This window comes from Podarcis pityusensis (assembly GCF_964106645.2).
Source record: "Podarcis pityusensis genome assembly, chromosome: 8".
NCBI classification, from domain to species: domain Eukaryota; kingdom Metazoa; phylum Chordata; class Lepidosauria; order Squamata; family Lacertidae; genus Podarcis; species Podarcis pityusensis.
In genome coordinates this window covers 30,794,118-30,816,841 of record NC_138033.1, presented here as the reverse complement: position 1 = coordinate 30,816,841, position 22,724 = coordinate 30,794,118, and the positions used below count along the sequence as shown (strand labels likewise).

The window sequence follows — 22,724 nt, the reverse complement described above, 5'->3', positions numbered from 1 at the left end:
CTGTAGGATTTCTGATGGTATTTTCATTGCTTCTTCTATGTCTTGAATTTTATTGTATTACAGTTTGGAATTCATAGAATTGTAAGTGGCATTGGTTAGACATGCCATGGACCACCTGAAAGAATCCCTCAGGCCACTGGTGGTCTGCAGAGCACAGTTTGAGAACACTTGCTGTAGGGTAGCTTAGCTGCTGCATTTTACACTCCAGACCAGCTGTAAGGGCAGCCCCCCGAAGAACACATTACAGTAGTCCAATCTTCAGATCCAGAGCATCAGCATCTTAGCCATACTAGATTTAGAAGAAAATCTTCCTTTTTACTCTATAAATATCCAGGGATTTGGAAAGTGTGAATTTAAAGACCGTAACAAATTAATTCTTTGGGCAGCTTTCAAGACTATTCAAGTGCACAAACTGACCACTAAGCAGACATTTTCTCTCTTTCTGGAACTGGCTCCCTCTGGACTAGCCAGATGCCCACAAAAACAATGTTAATCGTGAAAGAGTTTGCTTTCTTGACTTGTTCCCCCCACCCCACCCAGAACTGGAGACTGTGAGGGGGAAACCGCCACTGTTATCCTGACTTTGGAGTAGCACCATCTCAGAGATGCTTTGAGGTGTGGTTTCAATTTTGAAATGAAAAGCGAAGGTTTTCACACCTACGCCATGCAGAGGGGGGAGACATATCATCCAGAATGTTACAACCAAGGAAGATCTAAGTTCAGCTCTCTGCTAAACCATAATCCCAGCTGTGTGATCATGGCACAATCACCAACACCCAGCCTTCCCCACTGCTCTCTGTGTTTTGAACTATAACTCCCATGCCCGACATTGGCAATGCTGGCAATCATAATCCAGAGCATCTGGAGGGCAGTAGGTTGGGGAGTGAAGACCCAACCAATTCCAGAATGAAGTCTGCTATATACAGCTCAGTTTCTCCAGGGAGGAATGCCTGGATACCAATGTGTTAATAGCCGCAAAGCAATGTCTGCCTGTAGTGACAAAAGCAACTCCAGCCTACTTCGCACTCTCGAGAAATGCTATCAAGTTTACCAATTATTAATTCCTTTTCTAATAATACTGAACTTGGGTGCTGAATTGTACCAGTCAGGTAGGCAATCTCAGCATTCTTGGAGAATAATAATAATAATAATAATAATAATAATAATAATAATTTATTATTTATACCCTGCCCATCTGGCTGAGTTTCCCCAGCCACTCTGGGCGGCTCCCAATCAAGTGTTAAAAACAGTACAGCGTTACATATTAAAAACTTCCCTGAACAGGGCTGCCTTAAGATGTCTTCTGAATGTGAGGTAATTGTTTATCTCTTTGACATCTGATGGGAGGGCGTTCCACAGGGCGGGCGCCACTACCGAGAAGGCCCTCTGTCTGGTTCCCTGTAGCCTCACTTCTCGCAATGAGGGAACCGCCAGAAGGCCCTTGGCGCTGGATCTCAGTGTCCGGGCTGAACGATGGGGGTGGAGACGCTCCTTCAGGTATACAGGACCTAGGCTGTTTAGGGCTTTAAAGGTCAGCACCAACACTCTGAATCGTGCTCGGAAATGTACTGGGATCCAATGCAGATCTCTCAGAACCGGTGTTATGTGGTCCCGGCGGCCACTCCCAGTCACCAGTCTAGCTGCCGCATTCTAGATTAATTGCAGTTTCCGGGTCACCTTCAAAGGTAGCCCCACTTAGAGCGGGTTGCAGTAGTCCAAGCGGGAGATAACCAGAGCATGCACCACTCTGGCGAGACAGTCCGCGGGCAGGTAGGGTCTCAGTCTGCGTACCAGATGGAGCTGGTAGACAGCTGCCCTGTACACAGAGTTAACCTGCGCCTCCATGGACAGCTGTGAGTCCAAAATGACTCCCAGGCTGCGCACCTGGTCCTTCAGGGGCACAGTTACCCCTGGCACAGTTACCCCAGAGTTTCCAGGAAGGGGAACCATGAAGTTTGTGGGGAAGAGGAACACTATGGCAGATATCAGCCTTCCTTTTAGGGCAAGGCCAAGCCTTCCAGTGTTGTAGGACAGGGCAGCAACCTTGCCTCAAGCAGTGGATTCTAGGGCAGCCTTGAAATTCAGTAGATTTGTCACTTTACCACCACAGGGGAAGATGCCAGTTATATCTTCTGCTACTGGGCTCAAGTTGTCTTGGACCATCCAGTGGGGGCTATTGGGCTGCTGATTTGAGAGAAGACACACGGCTCTTGAACTATCATAGAAAACAAGTTTATTGCATTTCATGCAGCTTTATTTTACACATGCATTGACTGAGACTTCATACAGTTAACCAATAACTCATATCTGCGCATCCAAACCGAAAGTATTTCAAAAAAATAGTTCAAGGCCAATATTAAAGCCTATGGGGCAGCTTTCCCCAACGTGATTCCCCACCCGCAATGCCCTATCAGCCCCAAGCCAGTTGTAGTCCAGAACATCTGGAGGGCGTCACATGTTGGGGAAAGCTGCCTTCAAAAACAGGTTTAATACAGAATTGCTGGGGCTGGTTTACTCCCCTCCCTGCCCCCTCCCTCAGAAGCTGAAGTTAACAATACTTAGATTGGGACATTAAAAAAAAGAGAAACCTTTCAAACACATACACCCACACGCAGGCTCGCACACTTCCTGACTGAAATATGAAGATGGGGATATGTCCAGCTTTTGCAGCCAACGCAGGGTTGTTGCAGGATGAAAGTCCTGGAAGATGAAGTTTACTGGACAGGGAAGTGGGAGGGACAAGGATGCTGCACCAATGAAGAAACAGGGAAACAGATACACTGCTTTTGACAGAGCCCTATAAAAATTCATCAGTTATATACAAAGCAGAATTGCTGAGCAATGTAGAATTTGCCATTTTCTTTTAAAAAAAGAAAAGAAAAAGAAAAATATTGCAACATTGTCAGTTTGTGGGGTTTCCTTGTCTGCCACCAGATTGAAGCAGTTCATAGAATACAACGTAGATTGCTGCCCTTGGCAGGTTTATATCAAATGCAGATATATATTGGGGAAGGGATGGAGGAGAAGAGCTGAAGAGGGCCTCTGGTTGGCTGTACAGCAATCAAGATGGTGTAACTTCCATAACATCCCACAGCCCTCTGGCTGAACCAACTCAGTCTCCTGTAACTTGTGGGGCCTGTCCATCTGTTGTCTGATTGGTGGACTGGATGAACATGGGCTGGGTGATGTCCTGGCCGGCAGGCATGGTCACTTGCTGGATCTGGTAGAGCTGTTGGAAGAGAACAAGCAAGGAGACCCACTGAGGTTCCCTCTTCAATGGATACATTCATATACAGAATCGCAGCATCTTGGAACAACCGTTACATAGGCAAAAGTGAGACCCACTATGCCAGGTCAAGCAGTTTAAACACACTGTTGATGCAGTGTACCCCACACCATGGTCATGTATGATACTCAAGAAGGAGTCCCTACTTCACTGAAAGTGAAGAATTAACACCGCCATTCACATTCCTAACAACACCGTTGCTCATCCCAAAGGCCCATCTAGTCCAGGATCCTGTTCTCACAGTGGCCATCTAGTTGCCCATTATGGGGAACCTGCCAGCAGGAACCGACCGCAACAGCCCTCTTCTCACTTGTGATTCTCAACAATTGGTACGGAGAAATATTGCCTCTAGTTTCCCTGTCTCCTACTGTAAGTTTGAAATAATCAAATGGAGACATAAACTTAACTTTGCAGAAGCCATGAACTTCCCAAGCTTTTCATTTTCTTAATGAAAATAAGAGGCAATAAGATGGCCAAATAGGAGCTAGATCAAGCTAGACCTACATCAAGGTGTTAGTGTATAGCGTAATAGCCCTACTGGATCAGCCCAATGACCCATCTAGTCTAGCATCCTGTTCTCAGTGGACAACGGTATGCTTATAAGAAGCCCACAAGCAGGACCTGAGCACATCAGCATACTCCCCACTTCTGATTCCAAGCAACTAGCATTCAGAGGCATACTGCCTCCAGCTGTGGAGGGAGAACATAGTAGTATCATGGCTAGTAGCCACTGTCTGATCCTCTTTTAATCCAACTCAATGGCTGTCACCATGGGTTCTGAAGCTCATACCTGTCCGTCTGTAAACTGGCTGAATTGCTGCTGTCCCTGCTGAACCTCCGTCTGTGCAATCTACGAAATAGATGATTGATTTATTGACATTTGCAGCCCCACCGTGTAAAAACAAAAAAGGAGGTCAGAGGCCACTTGCCTTAACTGCACTCCCACACAGAGAGACCATTTTAATTTTAAAGACAGGCTTGCCCCACCAGGCGGCTCTTCTCTTCTGCTGGCATCAGAGCCCTTTGGTTCACAAATCCACCTCCTTGCCCCCATTTAACGGAACAAGGAATAGAATAGAAAGGAAAAGAAAAGAAATGCTCTATGGAAGTATCTTTAACATACAAAAACACAGCAATTTGCAAAACAAATTTTCTTCATCAGAGAGATTAGAGAGAATAAAACAAAAGGACAAAAGGATGATTGAGGCTGCTTTGTTATGCATGCTAGATTTTCATATTATTTTGCTCATGTGGATTATTTGACAAAAAAATGCCATGGTGCCTATTGAGATTGGATGGATGGACGTATTTCACAGGAGGAAGTGGTAGAGACACCTGGGGGTGGAAGTGATATTGAAAGCCTCAAGACAAGCCTTTGCTATAGGCCAGGCATAGGCAAACTCGGCCCTGCAGATGTTTTGGGGCTACAACTCCCATGATCCCTAGTTAACAGGACCAGTGGTCAGGGATGATGGGAACTGTAGTCACAAAACATCTGTAGGGCCAAGTTTGCCTATGCCTGCTATAGGCCATTCACATAGCCAGCTGAGAGAAGGAAGCTGTGTGCATGGAGTAGGAGGGGAAAGGCATGTGTTTTTTAAAAAACTGAGTGTATTGCTAGGCTGTATATAAAGATGCATCCCAGACTTGAAAGAGCAGGAATACTGTTATATAGGATGTAAAAGTAAAAGTAAATGATGCTTTTAATGAATGTATTAACAGTGACTAAAAATGGTTCTTGCAAAGCACTGGAAATCAGATATGGTGACTGAACAGAAATAATGGCTGTGTTAAATCTGGCAGGTGGCCAGAACAGAAAAGCTGACCTATGCAAGAAAGGTGGGAGTGGGAAGAAAAGGGAAGGAATAGCATTTAGCTGAATTTGCCAAACACTGGAGGAGGCCTGTGCCAAACAACAGCCAGGTTTTTGTATTCCAGCATGTGTTCCAGGACAGGTTGTATCTTTTGTATCTTGTAGTTTTCTCTGGTGCATGACAGGTATTTCCTGAAAGTGCACGTTAACTGTAATTTGTTTTCTGGGAGTTGTCTTTTGATGGAAATTCTGGTGATCAAGCCTCAGGACCTTGCTTGAAAAATGAAGGGGTGGGGTAGAATGGAGTAGGTCCAAAACAGGTTTCCGTACTTTTTAAAATGGAAAAAGGCAGGCAACAGAAAAAGGACCAAGGAAACTACTGCCACTCCCTTGCCTCAGTGACCAAGTTCAGGAAAATCCACTTCTTTTCAACAGACTAGGTACATTTTAACAGCTATTAACAAGCCACTGGACCTCAGTTTATACCTGTTGTGTGTTGGCTGCAAGTGTCTGGATTTGGCCCTGGACCACCTGGGCACCAGAAACGGGCTGAGTTAAGCGGATATACTGCAGCTGACCGGCATTGAGATGTACCTAGAAACAGTAGGAGATGGCACATAGTTGGTAACCTGAAACATGCAGGCTTTACACACTTGTTTTAAAAAGAGACAGAGATATTACACAGGGAGGGCTAAATAAAGCCAGGGCTGAAATGTGACCACATATCCCCCTTTTACATTATCCCCCTTGACAGCCTTATCCCACTTCCCTAAAAGATGAGCACCTCAATATAGGCTACTTGACTACCAAAGGTCTGGGCAAACGGAAACATTAGTCTTGCACCTACAAACTGACTGTCATAGGGCCAGTTGTGTTTCTCTGGGGACAGAATTCCAAATAGTCAACTTTCTGTCCTTTAACATTAGACACTTGTGTACTATATGCATGGAAACCCCCCCCCCCCTTTTTTTAGGAGCAGGTGGGAGAAGATCTTCAGACAGAGAAAATGTTTTAATACCTGTCACTGATGCCCAAACCATTTGGAGCAGAAGCTATGAAGCTTGCAGTTTGCCCCCTTGCCGATTTCTCCATGATGCAATATTTTTCTCTAAAGGTCATCACCCTGTTACAGGCAAAGTGTAGCCCCCTGTAGCAGATATACTCTATGTGAGCACAGGCACCTCTATGCAGCTGTCTTTCAGCAATGAAATTTGCCTTCAGGGGAAAACCCTGTTTGCCACGAAAGGCCCCTAGTTAGACTTTAACTATAAGAGCTAACTCTGAAATGGACAAGGCAGACTTTCAGGGGTTTAACTATTATCCTACTCCTCACAACCAGAAAGCTTTTGTCACAGAGTTAAAGTTAAATCCCATTGCCTCAAGCTGTTTTGAGGTGCACCTGCAAAACCTTTTCCTAAGGTGGGCTGGGTATAGTTTGAAACACTTGTGCAGCACTCACACAAAGACTCTACATAACACTTGAACAGTTTATTATTTTAAAGCATTCATGTATCTTTTCATGCGGTTTTAAGGACTGCAACCCATCCTGGTTGTACAAAGCAGGCAAATGAAGATTTCAGAGCTGAATGCAGCTTTGGCAACAAAAGTTGCAAGATGATGTGATCTTTGACTTAAGAGCACTAAATATATATTGTCAAAGTGTGCTGTGCAGAACATACAAATGACAGCCAGTCCTACCCATAGGGCTTGCAGCCTATGCGACGATGAACAAGATGTGTGCAAAATGGATGTGTGGATATGGGTGAGAGACAAGGAGTTGGCTTGGTGGAAAGAAGGGAAGGCTGTCAGAGGCATAAGGCATGCTCAAAAATTTAATGAATTCAGGTCCCCCCCCCCAAAAAAATTTACTTTCAGAGCCTCACAACCCTCTGGCAGCCAAGCATGCAGTATCCTCTAACTTATCTACATGAATGCATGCAATTAGCTGCTGTATATAAGGATCTGTTGACTGAGATATGACGGCAACAGTGGCATCAGAAGAGGACGACCATGGCTCATCCAAGTCTTCCTCTTTAACCCATTCCACCAAGTGAAAGAAGCAGGAAGGGAATGAGCTCACTGGAGCCAGGAGCTCCCACCTGTACCTCACCCATCTCTGTATCTTTCATGGTAAGCACAGCCGCTCTGGTGGCAAAAAGTCTCTGGCTCTGCCTGCTGGAGGATCCTCTCTCACTCCCTGAAACTTTGGACCCTTCCTCCCAGTATTATGCACAGTTTTAGAGCCACTGGTGTAAGTCAGCAAGAGAGGAAGAAAGGGAGGCAGAAGAAGTTTAGAAGAAGAGCATGAATAAGAAAAAGGAGGACGTTTAGGCATAAGGTAGACTGCTGTGCAATGAATGGAAGGACCTTGAAGCTCACACAGAAGAGAAACAGTATGGATTTGAGAGCAAGTGAGAGTCAAGTGTCCAGAAAGCACTCCAAATGTGCTGGTGGCAAAAATGACACCCCCCCCCCCGCCGAATGCTCCCACACATCAAAGAATGCTGTGCAAATGGAAAGCTATCATGTCAGGGTGTCAGGCTCTATCCTAATCTTCTTCCTGATTAGTGAGCTTTTACAGAAAATTGTGGTTTATGACAAAAGAGTTATAATTATTTCAGCGATTATTTGCAACATGCAAACACTTAGCTGGATTACAGAAGTGTTCAGACTTGAGAGCACTGCACCACATATGCTTTTTCTGAACTTCTGAAATGATGGCAGGAAGGAGGGGCACAGATGGTTTGCGAGTGTGTGTGGGTTGGTGGGTATTTGAAAGTGCAGCAGCACAGCAGAAGGCAGAAGTGGGAGAAACACAGAAGGGAGCTACTGGGTTCTTTATTGTAGCACAATGTTCTTTAACCTTGGGGCCCCAGATTTTGTTGGACTACAACTCCCATAATCTCTGAGCATTGGCTAAGTTGGCTGAGGAGTTGCAGTCCAACAGCTTCTGGAAACCCAAAGTTGAAGACTGAAGCCCACTCAAAGCAGAGAGAAGCAAACACAAGTCCCTAACATAGTGCCATTTCTGCCTTCTGAGTTGTCTTAAAAGCAGGATATCATCGTCAACAACAACAGCCTTCAAAGAGAAGACCCTCTTGAGAACAAGGGTCACAAGAGGACAGCCTGAGTACAAAGAATAAGATTAGTCGGATGCCTCCTTACCGGTATTTGCTGAATTTCTCCAGTATTGGTGATGATCTGCTGCATGACCTGCATGGTCTGCCCAGTCCCACTCTGTGCTGGCTGAGCCTGCCCCTGCGGCTGAGCCTGGACAATCTGAACCTGCTGCCCTTCTCCGACCTGCATAGTCACAGGGGTGGTCTGAAAGAAAAGAGCACAAGGGAAGCATCCTGAGCCTTGAGGGATCCCAAATATACCTGAAGCCCGGCTGGTTCCCTGCAACAGCCAGACTGAAAAGAAAGAGAAAAAACCCCCACAGACCCTCAACTTTTTCCAAGCAATGTCCCAATCTGCCAGAATTTCTCTGCTGACTACCTTCAAGGAGGTGCAATGGATAAGATTTTGATTTACACATGTTGTGCTGAAAACAATCTGAAAGCAAAAGAGACCAGTATCTCCACTCCCAGTGGAAAGTGTAAGTGGGTTAGAATCAGGACACATCTATGCAGCTCAGTTGCTTTCTACCTGAAAAAAAAGACTGCATTGTTGCATCTGGGAACATGCAAGTACCTGCATGCACCTTCACACTGCATGGCAAATACTTATGAGGAGGATCAAGAGTTTGGATGTCAATATAGATTTGGGGCAGGAAGACCCAAAGACTTGCTCTAATGGTGGTCTAAAGCAGATAATTCTCCTTTCTCCACACATCTTCTGCACATGTCTCATACTTCTTTAGAATTTAGGCTCTTTTTGTGAAAGCCTGGGCTGATGAAAATAATCAGACCTGCAGTTTTCTCTCCAAGATTTTTTCTTTGCAGTCCTCAAGGCTGCAAAACAACACCCAGATAGTGGGTATCGAAGTCTCAGAGAGCAGAACGTTACTAAATCTCCCGGCATAGGCAGATGCTAGACTTGTGGGGATCTATTCTGATTTCTGCCAGAACCCCGAAGTCCACCAACAGGAACAGAGTCAATGAACACCTGAGTCCCATGAGCCATGCGTTGGGATGATCCACATATAAAAATGGAAATCTACACCAAAATTAGTTGAGATCAGGGGTTTTGATTACAGACGAATTAGGCAAATAGGCAGATGATGACACTTTTTAGGTGTTGCTATTGTTAAAACTATTATTGGTCCAAAGCCCCATGTCAATGTATTTCAAGACATCTGCAAGCCCATAATCTAAGGTGCCCAACTTAAGCTTCTCCACTAGACTTAGAACTTCCAGAGAACTGTCCATCCAGCAGCCAAAGGATCTTGCCACAATTCTGGGTGACTCACCAGAGTGCTGGCATTTTCCACTAGGAAGTGGAATGGGCTGCAGTATTATCTAGGACGTTTGGGGTTTCTGCTGCTGTCAGAGCTAGGGAAATTCAGACCCTGGGACCAAATATGGTCCTCCAGACTAGGGCTTTTTTCAAGCAGAAACTCATTGGAACTCAGTTCCAGCCCCTCTCAGGTGGGCACCATTGCCTTTTTAAGAAAACGAGAGGTGTTCGTGGTGAGTTCTGGCACCTCTTTTTCTGGAAAAATAGCACTGCTCCAGACCTTTCCATCTGGCCCTCAGAACTCTCCCTATGTTACACCCATTTGCTGACCACATCCCTTGTTAGCTGTGCTGTGTCCTCCTTGGGCACTTTCACCTGGCTGGAGTTTATCACTTAACTGTGATAATGCCTCTTGCTTGCCTGTATGGAGGATAGAAAGGGGTGTGTGTGGTGAAGCCGATTTCGCATGGCCAGAACGTACCAAGGTAAGTCACACAAGGGGCACTCTTCAGCCCACCTCTAACGCAGAGCACAAGCCCTCTGGAATGCAATTTACCAACCTGCCCTTGCTGAGGCTGTGCTATGATGATCTGCCCTGGCTGGATGGTCGTGGTGGACGTGGTTGTCTGCTGCCCTTGCTGCTGCCCCTGAACCTGGACAGCTGCAGGCTGCTGAGCAAGTGTGAAGTAGTACTGGACAGGCTCTGCCGGGGTCACAGCCTGGCGTACCTCCTCCTGTGCCAAAGGAAAAAAAGGGGATGAAAAAGCAGAGTTCATCAGCCAAAGTCCTCTTTGTGATATCCAGTACAGCAGCCTGTGCAGTGCTTCGGAATGGGATGTTCAGATCCTTAGTAATTCGCAGCAAGCCTATGCCTACTGACCTGAAAATGATGGGCTTCAATGGAATCAGAGAACAATGCCTGTCTCTCCACTGTCAGAAACCTTATGGTGTGCGTCCCCCAATTTTTTAATTGATTTTTTGTTATATACAAAAACATGACACCAAAAAACCCAAACAAACCCAGATACCTTATATCTGATTGGTTTTGTGCATCTATCAGCCACTTTGCTCAGCATTCAGTCCTGCTTTCTGCCCAAGCTCATTGTAATTTGAATTATTTAATGGAAGCCACAAGAGGTTAATGTGTGCTGCATACATGGGACATCCCTCAAGGGTTTGGTCTTAGCAGAAAGTGGTGTGTGTGTCTATGAGACAATCTTCCAAGTCTGCAAAGTTTAGTGAAATCCCCAGCTGACTCAAGGTTTTCGGTGGGTAGTGGGTGGGATCTGTGAAAGTGCTCTTATGGTATAAGTACTTTCCCCACTTTTTAAAGAAGGGGGTGGGCTTTCATACTCCTAGAACAGGCTTCCTCAAACTCAGCCCTTCAGATGTTTTGAGACTACAATCCCCACCATCCCTGACCACTGGTCCTGCTAGCTAGGGATCATGGGAGTTGTAGGCCAAAAACATCTGGAGGGCCGAGTTTGAGGAAGCCTGTCCTAGAATGTCACTACAAGCAGTGGAAAAAATGGCAGTCCTCTAGCTGAAAATCTAGGGTGCTACAGCCAGTAGAATGGTGACTTGGAAACGGGAACACCAGGGTTCAAATCCTTGCTCATCTATGAAGTTCACTGGGCAAATCGTGCCTTGCCATCTCTCCATCTAATCTACCTAGGTATGGGTGAAATGGGACAACCTCTCATATGCCACTCTTGAGCTTCCAGAAGCAAGGGTGGGGTGTTAAATGAACTCCAGAAGGAGAAAAATCACTCCCATTCTGAATTCTCCAAGGTGGATTTGGAGAGCAGAAATACCTCCTTGATCATAACCACTGCAGGCTGGATGAAAACTTCTCTGTAACTCAAATGTCTGAGTGTGTATGGTGTAGGTGGGTGGGTTGCCCTTTCCGGAAGCATGAGACCGAGAAAATTATTTGTACCATCTGGACTAGTGTTGCTGCCCCTTGCAGATATGGGCAGCGTTGGGTAATAAACAGCGTGACCTTTGGGCAGGAAGCTTTCATAGACTGCTTTTGGGCCCCTATTAAAGCTGTGAGTTAATTATAATGAATTATGGTGATAATCTAGGGCTGAAAACCTGGCTCAGGTTGTTTTTTTGTGTAAGAACAGCATTCTCTTCCCCACTTTGAATCAGCCTGTAAGAGATGATTTGGAGGTAGTAGATGAAGATGTTTGAAGATGAACAATCCATGGCAGAAGGCGTAAACAACCTTCTCCCAGCCACCAGAAAGTCACAGCTGAGAGTGTAGGATGTTTACACATGCTGCTGCATGGGAAATTCTGGTTCTATGTAGAGCACATGCCACAAACTGCTTGCAAATCAATTTCTTTTGACTTCCTTTCTATCCTTGAAGGTAGAGAAAGAAACAGGGTATGGACCCTTGTCACCTTTCAATTGCCAACTTGAGCGCCAGTTCTGCAAAGCTGTTACACAACTACCTTCTGGTTCAATGGCAGCTCACCAAACATCCAGTTCCTAGTACACAGACATGCATATGAAGCTGAAAAGTCTGTAAGTTAGTTACAAGTATGTTGAAATCCTTTTTTGGGAGCGTTGGTTGCATCTGAGGGTTAGAAGTCATTCATTACTCTTTTTCGTTCAACCACAGTTGGCTTCAATATGCTCTCCCCCCTCCCCAGCATGGAGTAAATTTTCTCCATGTAGGAAAAAGGAAGGTGTGAAGATGTCCTCACCTTCCAGTGTTCAAAACTGTAGATCCTGTGGGTTATTCTGGCTAACTTTACATCTTAAGCTTATCAGAGACAAACAGGTTACACAAAGCAATTATCCTCATACATAATTGGGGGGGGGGGAATAGTTCAAGTACAACTTTCATTGTTTCTGAAACATTTTTGGATGCACAGTGATTGGATTTTAATGACTTATGCTTCTGAACCGCAGTCACAGTCACCCAGCCCTCCTGCCAGTAGTCTTGTAGATTAGTGGAGGCCAAGAGACAAGACCACCAAGAATGGCTGGAATGGATTCCATCAACATAATGTAAGGATCTCTTGTGCAAACTTATTGGTCTGTCCCACTCTGTAGATCCAGGGTTGATTGCTTTAAGGGGAGGAAAACTCTCTTTACAACGCAAGTACTGGATAATGCTTTGCCAGAAGAATGCATGCCTGCAACCCACTCAGCCCCGCTTTTCTGAAGGACACACTAGATATCAACCCCAAATAATGCTGTTAAACAAATCTATGGTACAGCCATATTCGGAATACTGTGTACAATTCTGGTCACCTCATCTCAAGGGTAGAGTTGGAAGGGATTAAAAAAAAAGTAAAAACAAGAATGATCAAAGGGCCAGTGCAACTCGAGTATGAGGGAAAGTAACAGTATTGGGCCTTTTTTTAATTTAGAGAAAGAGTGAGTAAGAGATGACATGATAGAAGTTTATAAAATTATGCATGGCATGAGGAAGGTGGATCGAGAAAAGCTCTTTCCCCTCTCATATAATACTAGGAACTGTGGACATCCAATGAAGCTGAATGTTGGAAGATTCATGACCGACAAAAGTACTTCTTCATGCAGCACATGGTTTAACTACGGAATTCAATTAAACTACGTTCTCATGTTCTTAAAGAGCGAGTGTCAGAACCATTCCTGTTTTCCCTGCTGTGCCATATAGCACAAGAGGGCGGAGGAGCAGGGCTGGCTGTCAGTCCCCAAACTAGGCAAGTTTTAGCTATACAGCAGGAGTTGGGGGCTGAAGGGTGAAAAAGCTAAAGATCCATTTTCTTTTCCTACAGAAACCCTGTATAGTAAAGGGAGGGAAGTCTATTTTATAACCCAAGGGTAAACATCTCCCTAACCCTAATCCCTCCTCCTCCTCCAGGATCATTACTATAAACTGCTAAGAGCTTGAGCAGGTCAATTCCCTCTTCTTCCCACACACCTAGTTTCTTCTCCCTCCCCTTCTAATGACACCAGCTTTTATTACATGGTGAAAGTTCTTGTGAGGCTGTTTTGGTTGTGTTTTTTATAAAACAAAACTAAAAATCTTTTAATTTGCAAACTTATGTTCCAAGAGAGCTCACCAAATACGTACAAACCATTATATTACTTCTCGGTGGTCCTGGTTTGCTTTCAAACCAGTGACAAACATGAGGTGGTTAAGTGCTTAGTAGATAGGCTGAAAACAAGTATCTGCCAGCAGGATGTGGCCCAACTCAAATTGGGGTAGATGTAAAGCCATTTCTGCCTGGAACACTGCAAAATATTAACTAGGAATGCAAGCTATTAAGATGCTGAGGGTGACTTCATTCTAGACAAAATCTCCATGGAATCTGAAGTGTTGCAATCCTTGGATTGCAATAGGGAGAAAGAGCTGCAGCTTTCCCCACACTTGGCCTCCTGAGGCACCTAACTTACTCTATGTTTGCAGTGAAGGCTCAGCTGAAACACAGTCTGCTTTGGGATTGACCTGGGAAAGACAGAAAGTAGAAAAATCTTCAGAGTGTTGCAGCCCAACCAGCTAGAACCGGGGCTGCTGATTAAGCTAGCGTTTGCTCTGATGCTCAGCAGCTTCCTTGGAATCTCTCTGCAGCTAAGCAAGCTCACCCTCCCACCACACCTGCTTTCTTTATGGATAGAAAACCAAGGGCTGCCCTGCAATCTGGCAGCTGGCTGAGTGGCAGCGAGGCCTTTGGTCCAGACTACCTGTCCTGCATCTCCAGTTGTGTTTCCAACATGCACATTCTCCCGGCACACTGAGATATTGGAATTGAATTTGGTATGTGCTGTGGACCACAAGTTCCGGGGTTCAGAAGTGAGTGCCAATTCTTATGTACCCAAAATGACACAGTCACAATGCAAGAGGGGAGGTATCAGTAGGGTACCTTGTGGTTTGCATAAGAACAAAAATCTTTTGGAAAAAGAATTACCAAAACAGCCCAATGAGAACATCTGGAAATGGTGCCCCTGCTGGAGTTATCAATTGTGCTGGAGATAATATCCATCATATTCTGAAGTGCGGGTGGGGGGGATTTTAAAATCACAGAAAGCAGGTGATAGTTCCAGTATTACTGTATGTTTATTCTATAGCAGCTTTCAAAATTCCAGCCATATACATGGTGTACTAGCAGGAATGGAATTTAGAAACAGGCACTCCCTGTGGTTGTCAGATGACAGAAGCAGAGGCTGCTGTATTGATGAGAGATTGAATTTCAAAGACAGCAGACCGTCCTTACAGCAATCCTGGAGAGTCAGCTTCCTCAGAGCTGAGGAATCAAGGCTATCTTAAGCTTCCCAGTAAAAGCTCTTAGATAATCTTGGAGCTCCCCAGTGACAGCCTTGCCCAAATAGGAAGCTTTCCCTTCTGCAGTGACTAAAGGCAGATTCTCACACACTCCATATCAAGTCTGTTTGTGTGCCTGCAACCAAGAAGTACCAGATTCAATGGACCACATTCTCTTAGATTGTCCTTTGCATAGCAGACCTCGCCAACTGATGCTGAGTAAAATGTTGGATCTCCAGCCCACAACTCTGAGAAGAAATCAAATGAGGGTTCTCCTGGCAGATCAGGACAAAGATACCACTGCTCTAGTAGTCTCATTTTTAGTCACAATTTTACCCAAAAGGGTTCCCAACAGACCTCCCCCTTGGGAAATAGACTGGGTGTAGCAGAACATCTAAGTGCACATGACCACAGTGTGATTCTATAACCCTTGACAGCTTCACCCTTGTCCTTTTAATTATCCCAGTGATTTGAAAAGTTTTATATTGTGAGGTATTTTATATTGTGAGGTATTTGATTTGATTTGGAAGCAGCTGGCCCCAGAATCTCCCTGGATCCAAGGTGTTTAACAGAAAGGAACAGCATTTTGCATCCCTGAAAGAGAAAGCTAAATTGTGATTTGTTGCATTCCTGCAAGGGGATATTAGCAACTGCCATCTATTAACTCCACTTGAACTGCACACTAACATTCCCACACAGTAAATAAACTTGCAGAAGACCATCAGCTTGATCTTCTCCAGATGTTTGGACTCCAACTCCCATCAGTCCCAGTTAACACAGCCAGTGGATGATGGGAGTTGCAGCCCAGCAACCAATTCCCCACTCCTGAATAAAGGGTTGCTGACAACATTGCTACTAAGAATACTTAAAGGTCTCTGGTTCATGTAACCCAGCCTAATTATGTGTAGCTTCATTTGCTTCAGCCTTTCCTTTCCTCCCACTCCTGTTGCCTCCTGAACTGTCAAAATTTAGTTTATAATTTTCTGTGGAGCCAGGGACCTGTCTTTTTTGCTCATGAAACTGCAAATGTCCCATGTACAGTGATGGCTACATTACTGCAAACTTCTCTCTGAAGGTCTTCCAAAGACATTGTCTCTGCTATAAGACAGGCACAATAAGGCACCGCCTTCAGCATTTTTCAGGAACAGTGGGATACAAAAACAGTGGGATACAAAAATACAAAGTGCTCTTAGTATTCAATTAAATAGAATTATATAGCAACATCTGTACAGAAATGCAAGTCTATTTACGAGTAAAGAAAGATGGTAACATAGTTGTAGGCGTTATATATATATATATATATATATATATTCTCTAAGGGTGGTTTAATGTAAAGCTGTGACCTAAGTGTTGATCCTTAACCTGCTCTAACACCACAGTTGCTTCCAACCCCAAATGTCGCCTCACAGTGACTCTTCAATACAAACCCGTTATGTTTCAGGAGAACTGCAGCAGCCTGCCGCTGTAAACATCCGACTGAAAGCCCCTTCAAGCACCATACAGCTTCCAGTCAAGGATGTTTACAGGAGCAACAACTGCCGAGAAAGATTTGGGATGTGACGTTCCTGGGGTGGCTCAATCCTTGTGGCAGGGAGGACATGGGCCCTCAGTGTGGCCTGGGCTGGTGCTCTGTACGGCTTCTTGGAGGAACTGGAGTCTTCTGGAAGACGGTGGTTCTTCTAAATTAGAATAATTATCTCTGACTGTTGCTCTAGGAAGTCAATGTTTGAACTATTTGACCAGCACACTTACAAGGTGTTTTGACCAGTCAGATGTCAGCACCTTAATGAAAGTTCCAGATGGCTGTGAGGAGAGTGTCATAAACCTGTATGTATCCAATCTCTAAGCACCTGGCATAAACCGAGGGCATTGTGCACAGGTTATTGCTTATGTAATGGGAGCCTGCTGTGCAGCTAATAAAGTGCCCAATTGTGCCTCTGTAGAAGGGTGCATGTGTGTGTGCTCAGCACTTCAAATCAACACTCATGCTGCTTTTCACAATTTCTAAAACATTCAATTATTCTTCTCAAAAGGCGCCAGCAATACCATTTGTCACTCCAACAAGACAGAAAAGGTAAGGGTTTTGAGAATAAGCCTCATTTAATATAGGCTGGCAGTCTATCTATACCCAGTTTAAATATATATGCAAAAAGCGGAGTGTTGAAGCTGAGTGAATAGCTCTTTCCCACCCCCACTAAAGGAGAAGATGTGAACTCTGGTGGCCATGCAGGTCAGCTGAACTTTGTTCATATACGACAGTCTAAAATCCGGTTCTGTGTGACATCCACTGTCTGGATCTTGTGTCTTACCCATTCATTCAAGTCACTATCCCTATTTCTTCCCCCAATCCTATGTGCATCACCTCCAGGTATCTGCCTGCCCCAAAGGCAATGTCTCAGGTGTACCCAGTATTTTGTGCCTGGTCTTCCATAGCCTCTGACCATGGAGCTTGGCCACTCAGGAGAGAGGGCAGCAATGGCTCTACTGGAAGTTGCTTCCACTGCACCATTTGGATCCCCAGACCAAGCTCACCTACAGAGTGCCAATTGTCCCAAATCTCCCCAACCTCCACAATGCAATCAACACTGATTGCAAGATGGTCTGATGGGCTTGCTGCTAACTTCTCTAAATGGTAGATAACGGAGGCTGGAGAATTTTGAGGGTGGTAAATGCTGCTCATGAAAGACCTCAGCTGTCTAACATGTAATGCTCTTGTTGTTTAAAACTGATTTTCTTTATGCAATTGTATCAATTGTTTTTATATCTGTAATTGTTTTATATAGGTTATATTGTAAATCACTTCAGGTGCTGCGTAAGAAGCAATTCATAAATGAAATAAAATCACCATCATCTCATCAACATCACAAGAGATTTGAATATGTGCCCTTATGTTTTGGGGGGCAAACAGAGCTAGTTTAGAATCAATGCAGTGCTTCCAGACTAGTGACATCTTGATCCTAGGCAAGCACTTTTGTCTGTTGTATGGTGATCTTGGGGGAAGGAATCAGCACAGGCAAAAATACTGGCAAACCCTCCCCCCACCCCGCCCAAATCTTTAGAGACCACAAACACAAACAGGGCACAGACTGTTTCACTCTCACCTGGCGCTTGGGAGGTTTAAGTTCATCCCTCGGAACAATGTCAATGAGAAAGTCAAACTGATCAAACTTAGTGATGGCCATGGCAATGTCGTTTCTCTGTAACAAGGAGAAGGTGGTGGTTACATTAAGCCTTGCCCACCTGTACACTGCTGGAATTGACCAGGCTCAGATTAACAAGCAACAGCACCTCATAGATGTTAGAGTAGCCTTTCTTCATCTTGGGTCCCAAGATGTTGTTGGACTACAACTCCCATCACCCCTAACAAGCAGGACCAGTGGTCAGGGAAGATGAGAGTTGTACTTCAACAACATCTGGGGATCCAAGGTTGAGAAAGGCTGCGTTAGAGATACTTGGCAATGAAGAAGCGAATCCTTAGCAGTGGGAAGCTATCAGAAGAACTGTAAGGAAAGGTTATTCTCAAACTTCACAGCCTTGTGGAAAGTCAATCAATAAGAGATATCTTGAATTTTGCTAGTTTACTCAACCCAAGGACACATGCACTGCTTATTTAATATTATGTGGATGTGATTCAAAATCTACCTAAGGCTACTCTACAGCAGCTGGTTAAGGTCACAAGTCTTGTATGCTTCACACAAAGGAGCAACATCATTTAATACTACCAGCCAACTACTTTATAATGAGTCGTGGGTGGTCCACTTGCCCATAACTGACCCTCAAATTGGGTGGAGAATTCTGGATCCTGAGATCTGATCATGGAACTTTCAGCATCATGTCTATTTTGGTCCTTAGTGCAGCTTGCATGAAATCCATGATTATTATGTTGGATTACTACTAGAATTCAGCCCCATGAATTTTGCTCAGGAACCTTTGGAAAGGCGAACCACTAGTGCAGCCAACCAGTTATTACATTATTAACTGAAAGCAGAAGCAGAGGAGCACTTCAGAAAGCGGACTCCCCCCCCCCCGACATTCGGGATTCTTTTTGCCTTCAAATTGTTTCCGAGTATCAAACCAGTGTGGCAGCCATCGACAAAAGTCTGAGCTGCACTTCTAAAGGCAATGACACTGGTGAGGTTGAACAGAGCAGCCTTCGCCAACCTGGTGCCCTCCAGATGTTTTGGACTACAACTCCCATCAGTCCCAGCCAGCCCTGCTGCTGTAGTAATCTGAAACATGTGGAGGTGAAAAGTGACATGGAGGTTCGACAGAAGTTCTCAGGACACACACGTACTGAACACAGAGGCCAGAACTTCATATTACTAGCCACCTCACATATGCAGACACCTCAGGGCCACTTTCTCCTTGCAACTCTATCCTCACCCATTAGCACCATGGGGTTCTGACATATATCTTCAAAGGAAACAAAGTCTGGAAGTGGGGGAAGGGTTAAGTTCCTAAATGCTGCTTCTCCATTGCAAACTGCCTCCTCCTCCTCCTGACACCACTCTGCAGCAAAGGTGCTGCAACTTCGTTTTACAAGCCCAAGTCAAATAGCTCCAGTCTACTCTCCATTCCACTCCCCTGCCCCAGCCCCTACTGGAGAAATATTCAGAAAGCAGAAGGAGATGCCATGGCACTTTTAAGGTAGCTGAGAAATAAGTCTTCCATTACCTGTAAGGTCCTGCGCTTGTTGTCCTCTGTGTGTATCCAGGCCCGTAGTGTTAGTTCTGTGATGAATATCTGAGCAGCCTTGGCAAACAGAACAGGTGCCTCTGCACTGATCATCTAATAAGGAAAGGGTGCATTTACTCTGACTATAGAAAAACATAACTAGATGCTAAAGTCTGTCCCCACACACCCTTAAGTTTTGCTGCTCAGACTCCAGAAAGAGGTCTTCCTCATGTACAGGAAAGAGATGTCAAATCATTTTTGTATTATCACATTTGTAACATGCTCTACTTGAAGTGGCACATGTGTGTTACATGTAAAAGCACCTCATGGCCTCTTCAACCCAAGTTGATGCAAGGTCTCAAGGCCAGCAATGTCACAGCAAGTGATAACATATCTACAGAAGAAGGGGTAGTTAGGTCTCTGTGTTCTTTAGTGCGGGGGGGAGGGGGAGGGTGTACTTGTGTTGTTCACCCTTGTAGTTTAAGAGCGGATATGACAATTCCCCAAGTCATCTGCAGAACAGACAAACTTCCTCTCTCAAACAGGAAATGTCTCATTTCACACTGTCAGCCTCAGTGCAACCCTCACCACTTCCAGATACAGTAAAAATAAAACTGTCAGTCAAAGAAGTATTAGCCAATCATGAGTTTACTTAGTTAAAATTGCATATAAATAAAACGTTCTGAAGTATAAAAAAATACAATTTAAGACACAAACACAACTACATGCACAATGCCAGAAAAGGCATTTCATCTTCTGTTTATTGAACCTCATTTAGCTAATATTGAGTCTACAGACAGGGGTTCAGAATTTCCATAGCCTCTCCTGATCCAAAAGACCAGGAGAAAGAGAGCTGTGTATTATCTGCATACTGATGACACTGCAAATCCCCAGATGACCTCAACCACCAGTTTCATATAGATGTGAAAAAGCAAGGACAAGCTCAAATGCCATGGGGTCAAGCATAAATCCCCCAGTGCTATGTTCTGAAATTAATCCTGCAGATACGAGTGGACCCACCAAAATCACTGTGTCTCCCAACCAACATAACCAATCCAGCAAGATAACCATAATAAATGGTATCAGAAGATATTGACAGATCAAGAACAAACTAAGCAGAAGTAAACTTCCAGCTCTTTCCTGACAGAGGTCATATTTCAGGGTGACCAAGGTTGTCTCTTTGCCAAACCCTGGCCTTTATCTGGACTGAAATGGGTCTGGGTGATCCAGAATATCCAATAGTGCCTGGAGTTGGCTTTGTTACCAATTTGGGAAGAGGAATCAAGCAGGGATGTGTTTTTTAATATTAAATATGCTCAGAACAAATTTATTGACTTGCAAATGTCAAAACTCAACATTTTTTACAGGAATTTTACCTTTACATCTTCATCTAGTTTCATGATCTTCTTTATGCGTGCCAATGGAAGTTCCTGAACTCTGAAATCTTTCTGCAGAGATCAATGGAAAAGAAGAGACTTTGTATCACTCTGGTACACACAATTCAGTCTAGAAAAGGACAGTCAAAGGCATCTACTAAAAAAAAAAATTAGCTAACACAAGCTGGCTTACAAACATATTGTACTGGAGATTGTCTATTTTTCCTTTAGGCAGCCTTTTTCAACCTGGTGCCCTCCAGATGTTTTGGGCTACTACTGTACTGGCTGGGGTTGATGGGAGTTGCAGTCTAAAATGTCTGGAGGGCACCAGGTTGAAAAGACTGCCCTGAGGGAGGACAAATGTGGTCACTTAACATTTGGAGCTGCTCCTGCTCCCCTTCATTAGAGTGCCATTGCTATGGTTATGCAAGTGACCCACAGATCTGAAAAGGACAGTTTGGCTTCTGTAATAAAATCAAAATATCCACAGGGATTGTTAGGAAAGGCACCTGACAATTACCCAATTCAAAAAAGCAAAAACAAAACAGGCTTAGCAGCAGCAAAGTCAACTCTTAGTTATCCTAAAAATGAATCCTGCTCTAATAAATTATGTTCTGTTATCTCCCCACCCCTAAGGTCAGAGTGGACAGGCATTTCTAAAGTTCAAGGGAAAATTTCTACAGCTTCAGGGTCACTATAAAAGTACAAAAGAGATTCTGATTTATCTTCTAGCTGTTGTGACTGCTTATGAAGAGATGTTTCTAAGCAGAACCTCACCAGTAGATCTTAACAACCATCGGGATTAATATAGAGGGCATTCCCAGTTATGCAGGGTCCAGGCCATCAAGTAAGCAGTCTGTGAAAAGAACTGAGTGGCAGGAGACCTCTTGACCTGGATGGACATTTATCTGCACTGTTCTTGGATTCAACTGTCAACCCTTGTGTGCACAAACAAAGCAAACACTGGTTCCAGAGAGAAAGAAGCTCCCAGATGCTTAGATCACACACACTGGCACCATCAGCATATAGGTGACACTGCATACCAAAGCTCAGGAAGATCTTGCCCAGCAGCTTCTTGCAGATGTTGAAATTACAGAGGTGACAATGTGCAACTTTGAAGAACTCAGCATATTGGTAGCCGTGATGTACAACAGGCTGCATTCTGAGAGAAATTAGCACAGTAATATGCTAGCTGCATGAGAATTATGTTGGCCTATTTCAGCAGGTTGTTAAAGGATGACCAAAATAATATAGGAAACACTTGGAAAAGTGCATTCCAAAAACTTTGTGTTACCTTAATCTACACTGTCTCCTACAAATAATGGAATTAACACCTTGTGGTTAATTCCAAATAATGGAATTAACACCATGTCAAATACAGCCAAGAGGTTTAGGACAGTGGTTGTCCAAATGTATTTCAAGAAACACCAGGATTCCTTGGAACATCAACAACCATTCTTCAGTTAAAAGAGTAGACACGTTTCTCTGAAAACAGCTGCTTCCCTGCAACACAAGGTGTGCTCCAGGATAGAGTGCTCAGCTGATGTGAGGGTCAACATGCCATGTGAAGTTAAGGATGTCTCAGAAGCCTCCACAACTTGCAGGCTAATGTGAAGGGTTTTTTCCTACAGTAAAGTCAATGTGTAAGTAGTTTCCTTAAGCTAGAAAAATATGGGAGAAAGAAAGAAAGAAAGAAAGAAAGAAAGAAAGAAAGAAAGTTTTTCTTCTACTGATCTCTCCGAACAGCCAAGAGGGATACCATCAGTAAGAGTTGTATCCAACTCAATTTGACTCAGTAGTCACACTGAAATTAAAGGACTGAACACTGTCATTTTCACTTATTTAAATGGGTCTACTCTGAGCAGGACTAGAATGAAATACAAACCAATGCCTCGATGTCTCACACCCAGATCA

The 22,724-nt window shown here is 44.3% G+C and overlaps 1 protein-coding gene across 3 annotated transcripts in view; it reads right to left on the bottom strand.

Moving 5' to 3' along the window:
• Positions 1-2,216: 2,216 nt before the first annotated feature.
• Positions 2,217-22,724, bottom strand: part of NFYC (nuclear transcription factor Y subunit gamma) — a 56,596-nt gene continuing 36,088 nt past the window's right edge. For all 3 annotated transcript variants that reach the window (XM_081019643.1, XM_081019642.1, XM_081019644.1), the window contains 8 exons: positions 20,811-20,882; positions 19,435-19,548; positions 17,862-17,957; positions 10,058-10,231; positions 8,265-8,423; positions 5,586-5,693; positions 4,077-4,136; positions 2,217-3,229 (listed from right to left, as the gene is read on the bottom strand). In XM_081019643.1, coding sequence (XP_080875769.1) covers positions 3,113-3,229; positions 4,077-4,136; positions 5,586-5,693; positions 8,265-8,423; positions 10,058-10,231; positions 17,862-17,957; positions 19,435-19,548; positions 20,811-20,882 — 900 coding nt within the window. In that variant the 3' untranslated portion in view covers positions 2,217-3,112. The remainder of the gene's footprint in view (positions 3,230-4,076; positions 4,137-5,585; positions 5,694-8,264; positions 8,424-10,057; positions 10,232-17,861; positions 17,958-19,434; positions 19,549-20,810; positions 20,883-22,724) is intronic.